This window comes from Nannospalax galili, unplaced genomic scaffold, assembly GCF_000622305.1.
Source record: "Nannospalax galili isolate Female #2095 unplaced genomic scaffold, S.galili_v1.0 scaffold120, whole genome shotgun sequence".
NCBI classification, from domain to species: Eukaryota; Metazoa; Chordata; class Mammalia; order Rodentia; family Spalacidae; genus Nannospalax; species Nannospalax galili.
In genome coordinates, this window is record NW_008350324.1 from 912,384 (window position 1) to 923,633 (window position 11,250).

Below are 11,250 nucleotides of genomic sequence, written 5' to 3' on the forward strand. Positions count from 1 at the left end.
AGGAAAGCTACTGTGGCATAAAAAGACAGACGGCCCAGCCAAAGAGATGACATAGCAGGTATGCAGACAGGCCTTTGAGACACTTTACCCCAGAATCCGCACTATGCCCATGCCATGTTGGGGGCTCCCTCTGTGGTAATTCTGAGAAAAATCTCCCAGCTATGGGCTACAAACCAGTGGCCATGATGGATGGCAAATCCACCCAAGTCTTACCAATGTGCACCCTGACAGAGCAGGAAACCCGAGCCATAAGTAAATCCAAAACTTTTAATAGCAGTGCAGAACTGGTGCATAAGGCAGGAGGAAGCCGCATGTAGAGATGCATGGTCTGCCTCTGGGTCCCCAGGGCCATGGACAAGCATCTTCTGTCATTAGAGGCAGGCACAGGAGGAAGCGGAAGCAGGAGCAGACCCAAGGAAGTCCATGAGTCTGCCTATCCTGTGAGCCAGTGGAGCAGAAGCAACCCCAGAAGCTGGTGGGGACAAGGGTGAGGTGGGGACAGAGGGTGTGTAATCGGGGTAGACATGCTGGCCAAAGAGGGCTGCATCTCCCAGGAGGCTGAATTTACAGCATAGACCACCACCCACCTGGTTGCTGTGTGTGAGCCCTGTGTCCCTAAGCTCCCCTTCACAAAGTCCAGAAGCTTTTCCTGAATAGGGTACTTGAACAATCTACACTACCCCAGCAGCTGTCAGTCCTGATGCTAACTGAAAACGTTTTAATTCTAGTGCAGTTCTCTGGGTCTAACTGCTTTTAAAGCTTTCCAACTCCTGGGCTGGAGAAAAGGTTCAGCAGTCAAGAGCACTGGCTGCTCTTGCAGAGAGACCTGGGTCTGAGGATCTGATTTCCAGCCCCTATATGGTGGCTAACAACCGTCCGTCACTCCAGTTTCAGGGGATCTGACACTGTCTTCTGACCTCCCTGGGCATTGTATGACATGGATACACTTAAACACATGCAGGCAAAACACTCATACACATCAAAAAATAATAAAAATATTAAAAGGAAAAAGTTCTTCAAACTCCTTTCATGGTTTCTGAGCTTGGAAAGAGGGACTACCCACAAAACAGACTGCCCCATCAGAGGGAGGGGCTGCTGCTGGTGAACAAAGGCAATTTCTCTAGTGGTCCAGCTGCAGACTGAGGAGAGCTTGAGAAGACCTAGCAAGAGGCCAGCAGGGGACATCCCTCTATGGGGGCACTTCTGTGTGTGAAGGCATTTGATTGCAAGGCTCGCTCGGGCAGCCGGCCTCTGGGAGGGGTCTGTGAGGAGGCAGCACTGCCTGGCCAGAGTGTGGCTCTTTAGGTGACCCTGTCCTCCTGTCCAGCTAGAGGTGGATGTTTGGGGACTGAATGTCTTAACCTGAGAAAGTTCCTCAAACCTTCATTCCATGAAACTGCACCTTGGCTAGAGGTGCAGCCCAGTGGTAGACACTTGCCTAGCATGTGTAAGGCCTGGGTTCCACCCCCAGCACTGAGGTCACAGTGACTACTACTTCCTGGAGATACTCATGTGTGACAGAAAAACCCTGACTCCTTCCTGGGTCAACAACACTTCTGTCCACAGGGGACCCTGCATTCCTTAGCAGGAGCTGCAGCTTGTCTTCTGCTTTGTGTGGGCTGGGCTGGGCTGGGTCTGTTCTGAGGAGGCCTGCTTTACTGCCATACCGCTCTTGTTGCATCTGAGGTGTGGCTTAGAGGGTCTGAGTCTGCCTTATTTCCTACAAAATCACAGCTCCTCTCCAGTTCCCTGGCCTCAGTCGGCTTGGGACAGTCGGTGCTACAAAGTGTATTTCCCCTTTTCATTACCCTCTACAGATCCAACATGGAAGCATTTGGAGTTTCTGCTTTGAACTGCTTGGAGCTGTGTTTGCTGGGGCTGGGACTCTGCCTGAGCCCTGGTGGCCTGTGCATAGGCACAGGCATGTTTGGTGCCTGGTACATGGGAGTTTGAAGTACTTCTAGAGTTTGCACATACCTACTGGGTTGCGTGAGTGGGTGTTCTCACTGGATCTCCTTGCTGTTGTCTCTGTGGATCTAGCTTTGCTATTTGGAAGGGTAAGCTGGGGCTGCCAGAGCGTCTGTCAAAGGCAGTGAAGCTGCTTTCTCAGAATCAAAGGAAGGAAAGCCAGTAGCCAGGCTGTCACCATTTCACCTTAGAAGCTGAGGTCCTGGCTCCTCCTAGAGGTCACCCCCACTTTCTTGTAGCACAGACCCTTTCAGGAAGGGGTGGTTGCTTTGTCAGTGAACATTCAAGAAATGTTTCCTTTGCATCACATATGGTGGGCAGAACAGTAAGCAAAGTAGTTCTTAGTGAAATAACACATTTATGTATATAACATATATATATATATATATATATATATATAATATAAATTGTTAGCCACAGTAAAGTTATGAAGAAAAGCACCACTGTCCTGGGCTGTATTGTGGGGGTCAGAGGAGACCACCCTGAGCTAGGGGTGTAATTTGGTGGTTGGGTGCTTGCCTAGCATATGTGAGGCTCTGGTCCTATCCCCAGCAGCACACACACAAAGGAGATCATCCCAAGTATCTCATATATGTGATCCAAAGAGGTGGTTGTTGGGGCTCAGCTGAGTGCTGTGGAGCTACAGCAAGGTCCTGTGTTCCTAGTGTGCAGAACAAGGCAGGGGTGTTTGACAGGGGGTGTCGCTCCCAAAAGGCTGAGCGGGAGGAGGCTCTGTGCTGGGTGTGCTTGCCAAAAGGTTAAATTTGAGTTATCAGCATTGTGATACTCAAAGCCACAGAGACAGGGAGGAATAAGCTCTACAGACTCTACCTCTGCTCAGGTGGCTCCAGAGGCAAGATGACAGAGGAGGAAGGCAAAGGCAGCTCAGGTGGTGTGGCCACATGGCACACCTGGGGGGTGATCACCCCAAACCTTCACTGCATATAGCAGAGCTGTCTTACAATTTTAAAATTTATAAACTTGGTACTTCCTATTTTTCTTTCTACTTCCACATGAGGTGACTCCCTAAATATTGTCATAGGGAAAGGCCAGTGCTAGGTCATAATTGTACCCAGCCATGGTGTTACAGGGTGAGCGGCAGACAGGAAGGGGGCTTTGAAAGGCCAGCTGGTCCACAGCAAACTCATAGGCATGAATCAGGCCACGGTGTCTAGAATAAATGAAGATAAGGGCTAGTCAGCAAGGCCACTGATGGCAGAGGCATGCACCATCCAGGCTAGCCCTCCACTGTGATGATCTGTACTTTGGACCCACAGTGTGTGCAGATCCCAAGACAGAGGCGGGGGGGGGGGCACAGAGGGGATGCCCACAAGACAGGCCAAGAGTCTAGTAAGAGGCACCTGATGGGGCCTTGCTTAACTCAACATGTGGCCTCAGCTCAGAGGCCCAAGCCCACATAGCTTGCCTTGCTCTGTTAAGCTGATGGTATGCCCTTGCCCTGCCCTAGATGCCAGAAGCAACTTCAGAGCACTCCAGACAGGCACTTAGTATGTGCTTCTGGTCTACCATAGCCATGGCTATTTCCCATTTTTACAAAAAGTAGGCCCTCGGGTAGATACCAGAGGGGGATATGTGACTAGGAGCTTCTACTAATGAAATGGCACCAAGCACCCTTCTGGATGTATGTAATCACAGTCCAACTGCCCACTGACCTTCTGTGAGTGGCAAAGTTGTCCAGGTCGGAATTCCTCACCACCTTCTCATAGGGCACATTGGCGGTGATGAGGCTGTGGCTGTTGAATGAGATATGTCGTACAGGGTGCCTGCAGCAGTAAGAAAGAGTTTAGTAAGGCTAAGAGCATAGCCTGCCTGAGCAGTGCACACCAAGACCCTGTAGCTATGCTTCCCTCTAAGCAGGAGGAAATGTGGACCAAGGCTCGGGCCCACCCTCAGTTCCCAAAGAGGTGTGAGCAAGGCCTTTCTCTGGTACCACATTGCAAACACATCTGTACACCCTTCGCACTTTCTAGCCAACCACTCCAACAAGCTGGTATATTTGGGATGTAAGGACACACAGATAGAGACAAATCTGCCACATGGAGCTGAAACTAGCCCGAGGGCACTTCGAAAGCACAAGGCTAGCAGTGTAGCTGGTGGCTCTGGGCTCTCTCACTCTAGAAACCTTCCTGCAGTATCTGCTGTGGCCACAGTGCAAGCCAGGGGGCAGCAAAGAGTGCAGCATGTCCCCTGTAGATGGGTGTCTGCAGCTCCAAACCAGCTGGAAGGTAAGATGCATCCCTACCAATTGCAGTCAAAACATCTACAGCAAGGAGCCCACCCTGCCCAGAGTGGGATTGAGTGAGGCTCTGGAGGTGGAATGGGAGACACCAGCCAAGAGAGGCCAACAGGCCCTCTGAGAACAGCTTGGTGGGGTACAGGAGGAAACAAGGGAGGCCTGTGGCAGGGACATGACACTTTTGGCTAGAGTGGAGGATGTGCCTGAGAGAAATGGAATTGAAGGTGGAGGCGTTGGCCAGGGGAGGACAGGGAAGAGCATGAAGGAGAACTCAGCAAGGGAGGGCTGTCTGAAGAGGGGCAATGGATGGACAGACGGGAAAGTGATCAGACAGCAGTGAGACTAGTGCTCAGGAGACCAGGGCCTCTGTGGAAAGAAGGCCTCAGCTGGGAAGGGTGGAAACACTGCCCTGGTGAGGGATAAGGCTCTGGGTTGCTGAGCATGGCTGTGGAGGCACAGCGGCAATGCTGAGAGAGACCTTACTGCCCCAGGCCTTCCCTAAATGTAGCATGGAGGAAAAAGATCTGGTGGAGGTAGGTAGCCAGCCTGGGCAGCTTCTGAAATCCAGAGAGGGGCTGGCTGCAGTTCCTGGGGGCTGATGCTGTCTAGAGAACCACAGAGAATCGGCTCCGACAACAAATAGTGGCTTTCCTTCAGTTTAGCCAAACGCAGCTAGGAATCCAGCGTGAGAGTTTGCGTTGCATTTTGGCGCCACCTGGTGGCAACATGGCACATCACCATGGAAATCAGAAAAGGGACTGGGGACATGGGCCCAATCAGGAAAGAAGGGCCCTGCAGTGTGGCACCACTGGGGCTCTGGTCTGCTCAAAGCTGCTGGCCAGAAGTACTTACTCACCAACACTGTTGGCTGAGGAAGAAACCCATTTCACTCTGCTGCCTTGGGGAGGTTTGTGAAGCAGTCGCCTTTGCCCTTAATGAAAGCCGGGCTGTCCTGATTTACTACAGGGGCAGAGGTGTGGCTTTGGTCTCTTCCTCACTCTGGGCACCCAAGGCTCAGCTAGGGAGACCCCAATGCAGGTTCCCCACTTAGAAGCACAAAAGCCGGGCATGGACTCCAGAGGACTTCTGCTCCAGGCTGCCTCTGTTTCAAAACTTAAGCAGGCTCACATGGCCATTTTTACCAGTTAGACACATTCACAGAAATGCACCTGCCTATGAGCAGCCCCTGGCCTGTGCTTAGTGCAGTATTGACTTATTTCCTGAACAGTCCTGCTCAAGGCTGAGATCAGGAGTGCGCCTTAGCTGAAGCTCTGCACATCTATACCCTGAGTGCCCATCTATACAGTTATATGCAGGTCAATGTTCCACACACTCTGACTCTGCAGAACAGGGACCTATGCCAGCCCTTCTTCCTGTGGGCAGCCTGGGGAAGAGAGCACCCTTCCACTTGCACTGGGAAGTCAGTCCAGCCTAGCTGGTTTCCTTCCTTTCTCTGTTACCTTTCTGTTCATTAAGATGAATTAGTTCTAAGAAGCTTAGACCTGCTTAATAAGGCTGGACATTACTTGGGTAATATTAACTGGGCAAGGGAAAGGGACTGCATTTCTTCTGACTGTGTCCTTTCCAAGTCTTCCTCTCCTGAAAGCTATAGGAAGCAGCTGGTGCAGGCTCAGGTCCACTGGGACCCACAGTCTTAACTAGGGCTCCCAAACACCCCTGGGTTCAGTTACCTGGAGTGTACCTCCCATAGCTTCTGGTTCATTCGATAATCCCACACAGACACCAGGCCCTCCTCGCCTCCGCTCACAATCTTCCAGTCATCCATCTGGACTGCAGAGACCCCCAGCTGATGGGCGGACAGAGACAGGGCGATTTTATCGGTGCGGAGGTCGTGGATCCTCACCCTGGAAGACCCAGAAGAGCATAGAGGACGGGTTAGTGCTGAGGCCTGGGGCTGCCAACTCTCCCAGCTGTGTGGCCTGTGTACAGCATTCCTATGTGAAACTCCTGGAGACAAGCATCTGTATGATAGAAACTTTATCCTGTGATCAAAAATGTGTATCTGACATAAAACCATGGTGAGGCAGGGTTACTTAACCACATTCTATGCCCCTGACTCCATTTACACAGGTGTGCATGCACACATGCTATTTCCAGAGTTCTGGGGGCAGCTATTTAACCTCAAGATATTGCCTTCCTTACCCACTAGACTTGAAGGCATAACAGAAACTTGGTTTTTAAGTAGAGAATTCACGCAAACAGCAGTCTGTGTGTTGGGATTAGCAGGCATACATGGGATGGACCTCCTAACAAGGGCAGTAAATCACAAAGTAAAACCTGACTCATGCTACAAACATGGCCATGTGCAAATGGTGGAGGTTATGGTTAAGAAAAGGCATATTTCAGGGCAAACTTTACTAAATGTTTAGTAAAACTTACCTGGAGGAAAACCCAAGCTATGGGGACCCAATTCTTTTTTTTTTTTTAAACATACAAGGAGTTTGTGGATTTTATAATTCAGTTTCTTTAGTCATTACAATCTATTTTCTATTTCCTTCAGATTTTTTATTTCTTTGGTTGATTTTTTTAATTTCCAAATTGGAAATGTTAGATGAATAAATTACTTTCTAGGAAAATATGAACTGATAGAAAACCAAACACATTAAGTGACAAGGAACAGCAGTCTCCCACAACAAGGAGTTTGTGGATTTTATAATTCAGTTTCTTTAGTCATTACAATCTATTTTCTATTTCCTTCAGATTTTCTATTTCTTTGGTTGATTTTTTTAATTTCCAAATTGGAAATGTTAGATGAATAAATTACTTTCTAGGAAAATATGAACTGATAGAAAACCAAACACATTAAGTGACAAGGAACAGCAGTCTCCCACAAAGAGAAACAGGTGAGGGCTGGCCAGGTGTGTAAGAAACAGCTATTTACAGGGCTCTGAAGGGCCTGGAGTGCAGGAATGGGGCGGGGGCGGGGGGGGGGGCAGAAGGAGCCTCTAACTCCACCACCACGACAAAGGAAGATTTTTTAGCACTACTGATGTTGGGCACTGAGGCCGAGGTAACAAGAAAACAGCAACCAGGAATCCCCACATCAACATGTCAGTCAAGAATCCCACCTGGAGATTGACTCCCCATGCTTCCATGTACAGTGCAAATAAAAACTTCACAGTGGTCTCCACAGGTGAAGAAAGCCTACTGGATAGAACACCATCTCTAATGAGAAGTCTTTAAACAGCAAGGCACTATTACTGCTCACTGGTAAAACCATTAGCTACACTTAGATAACACATGCATGTGTAAAGTTGAAAAGAAATGAGAAAATTTATCAATAATCAGAGATTCAGAATCAAATCAACATGCCTAAATCAACAGATCCATTGGATAAACAATGGCCTCTTTTGGCCTCCATGGGCACTGCACACATGTGCATAAGCCCATACTTAGACTCACATACATACACATAATTACTCTTCTAGAATTAAAATACATTTTATTTTTTATTTTATATGTCTGAGTGTACTGCCTGAATGTGTGTAAGTGCACCTGTGTCATGCAATGCCCAGAGGTCAGAAGGCAGCATCGGATCCCCTGGAACAGATAGTTGTTAGCGACCATGTGAGTACTGGGAATCAAATCTGTTCTGCAGGAGCAGCCAATGCTCTTAACTGCTGAACCTTCTCTCTAGCCCTCACATAATAAATCTTAAAAAAATGTAATACAGGGGCTGGAGGGATGGCTCAGCAGTTAAGAACACTGACTGTTCTTGTAGAAGGCCTGAGTATGAATCCCAACACCCACATGGCATCTAACAACTGTCGTAACTCCAGTTCCAGGGGATCCGACAGCCTCTTCTGACCTCCGTGGACACTGCACAACACGGGTGCACTTACCTACATGCAGGCATAACACTCATACACATAAAATAAAAATAATAAAATATTAAAAAATGTAATACAAAGATTTTAGTTTTATAATAGCAATTAAAGCCAGAATAATATATTTTATTTATATTTTTTCTTTATTTTTACCAAAATAAAGAGGGCTCAATGAGTCAGACATAATTAAGCTATGAAGATATTCAGACTGGAGACTGGCACTCTGGCACATGCCTGTAATACCAGCTACCTGAGAGGCTGAGGCAGAAGGATCTCAAGTTCCAGGTCAGCCTCAACAACTTAGACTCTGTGTCAAAATAAAATGGACCAAGGATGCAGGATGGTAGAGCATGTAGAAGTCCCTAAGTTTTAACACTCAGGAAGCTGAGGAAAAAGACTGATGAGAATTTAAGTCCAGCCTCAGTGATATAGCAAGATCTTATTTCAAGTAAAGAAAAGATGGGGGGGGCACTTCCTAAGCATAAAACCCATAAGGCCCCAAATGATTTACAACCACATATCTAAATATTTAACTTTTTCCCATCTGGGGGAAAAAGCAAAGGAAAATGATAAACAGAGAAAAGCTATTTCCTTCAAATTAATAGCTAAAGACTGACAACTCAAAATGAGAGAAAAACTAAGAACAGTTCATGAAATAGGAATGCTTCTTAAACATATATATTCAAGTTTACTGGTCACTGAGAAATTCTACAGAACAACAGTTCTACCTCTTGTCACCTCTCCAGCAAAGACAGACTTTGGCAACACTTCTCAGACACAGGTAAGTGCAGTGAGATTCACTGTGCGAGCACAATTCCCTCTTCAGGGACTAAGCTGTCAGTACCAAGGGTGCTGGTTAGATTGGATTATCAATATGACTGGATCTAGAATGACTCTGAACACACACCTATGAAGAGCAGTTTGAGGAAGGAAGACCCTGAATGTGGGTAGCCCCATCCCACTGCTTGGGGTCCGGGACTGAACAGAAAAGGGAAAAAGAAGACAGTGAGGTAAGCACCAGCATTCATCTCTGTTTCCTGACTGTGGGTGCAATGCTACCAACTGCCCCGCCTCATGTTACTGCCACCGCCATGCCTTCCCTGCCATGCTGGTCTGTATCCTCAAACTGTGAGCAGAATAAACCCTCAAGTTGCTTTTGTCAGGTATTTTGTCACTGCAATGAGTAAAAGTAACAAATATGCCAAGAAAATGATAAACATACTTTTCTTTTGCCTCTCTGGGAATTTAGATTTATCTGCTGGGTATGCAGACACAAAAAGCTATCAGGCACAGTACTGGTTTTAGCAGCAAATGATGTAGCTTCTGTTACAGACAACAGGCACCCTTCCACAATGTGTGGGAAAACAGCTAATTTTCCTTTAAATGCACTGCTGCGATCAGAGGATGAAATGCAGCCCTTTCAGAAGGGAGAGCATGAGCTGCTTGTGGGTGGGCTGAGGCTGCAAAGGGAGCACCTCAAAGAACAGTTCTGGGCAGAGAGGAGTGGGGGAATATGAAGACTGCTGCTTTAAAAACAAAAACAAAGCCACACAAGGGAGCTGGACACATGGCTCAGCGGTTAAGAGCCCTAGCTGCTCTTGCAGAGAACTTGGGTTCACTTCCCAGCAACCATATGGTAGTTAACAACAATCTATAACTCTAGTTCCAGGGGATCCAACATCTTCTGGCCTCTGCAGGCATTGCATGACATAGGGGCACCTACAATCATGTAGGCAATACACTCATACACATAAAATAAAAATATTATATTGTCTGCAAAAAGGAATACTTTGATCTCTTCTTTTTCCAATTAGTAGTCCTTTAATTTCCTTCTTTTATCTTATTGCTCTAGCAACTTTCAAGCACTATGTTGAAAAGTAGTGGAGATAGTGGTCAGCCTTGTCTGGATCCTGATTTTAATGGGAATGCTTCCAGTTTTTCTCCATTTAGAATGATGTTGGCTGTGGGTTTGTTGTATATTACTTTAATTATGTTGAGGTATGTTCCCTCCAGTCCAATTCCCTCTAGGACTTTGAACATAAATGCATGCTGAATTTTGTCAAAGGCCTTTTCTGCTCTATCGAGATGACTATGTGGTTTTTATCTCTGAGTCCATTTATATGATTGATGATACTTATTGACTTGCGTATATTGAACCATCCCTGCATCTCTGGAATAAAGCCTACTTGATCATGGTGCTAAATGATCTTTTTCATGTGTGTCTATATGCAGTTTGCAAGTATTTTGTTGAGAATTTTTGCATCTATATTTGCGGTCACTGCCAGAGGCAGCCACTCCTCTGTTCTCATGGGTGCTGCTCCTTCGTTCTCATGGGTGTCGAGGCTGTTCCTCCGCTCGCCTTGGGCTGAGGCCACTCTTCTGCCTGCCCTGGGCTGAGGCTGCTCTTCTGCTCGCCTGGTGCTGAGGCGGCTTTTCTGCTTGACTTGTGCGCCTCCTGTCGTCGTCGTCGCTTCTTCCCGGTCCCAGACCCCAGGGCTGGTGAGGAGACTGTGTCAGCAGAGCCATATTCAGACACAGAAGACCAGGTTCAGTGACACAGGTCTGCTTTATTGCAGGAAGGCACAAGCTTATATAGGAGTAGTGGTCCAATCACAGCACAGCAAGTAGGATACCTTATTAGCATAACAGGTTTAGCATCCTATTACAGTACAGCAAGTAGGATACCTTATTAGCATAACAGACAGCATCCTATTAGCATAACAGACTTAAGGATGCCTCATTAGCATACTGGATTTCAGATTACAGAGTCTGGATTTCTGGAAACCACATGACCCTGACTGTTGCAATATCTAAGTGTTGCAATTTTGGATTCTAAGGGTGGTGATTAGGGAGTGGCGAGCTCTAGGCATCAGTCTCATGATCTGCCAATGGGAGCAAATGTCACAAGGCATTCCTTGTGGCTCCAGCGGTCTGGCCATTGCCTCAGGCCTGCTGTATGGCTGTCAATAAGACTTTCACGCTAGGCTCAAGCCTGCCTCCCACATATAATTAATTAAGGATATGGCTCTATAATTTTCTTTTTTGGTTGTGTCTTTACCTGGTTTGGATATTAGAGTGATGCTGGCTTCATAGAGGGAATTTGGGAATTCTCCTTCTGTTTCTATAGTTTAGAATAATTTCAGTAGTATTGATTGGAGGTCTATAAATTACTGGTAG

The 11,250-nt window shown here is 47.2% G+C and overlaps 1 protein-coding gene across 2 annotated transcripts in view; it reads right to left on the reverse strand.

Annotated features, from left to right (window-relative positions):
• Positions 1-251: 251 nt before the first annotated feature.
• Positions 252-11,250, reverse strand: part of Fbxw8 (F-box and WD repeat domain containing 8) — a 128,819-nt gene continuing 117,820 nt past the window's right edge. For both annotated transcript variants that reach the window (XM_029570575.1, XM_008847456.3), the window contains 3 exons: positions 5,917-6,090; positions 3,642-3,752; positions 252-3,139 (listed from right to left, as the gene is read on the reverse strand). In XM_029570575.1, coding sequence (XP_029426435.1) covers positions 2,995-3,139; positions 3,642-3,752; positions 5,917-6,090 — 430 coding nt within the window. In that variant the 3' untranslated portion in view covers positions 252-2,994. The remainder of the gene's footprint in view (positions 3,140-3,641; positions 3,753-5,916; positions 6,091-11,250) is intronic.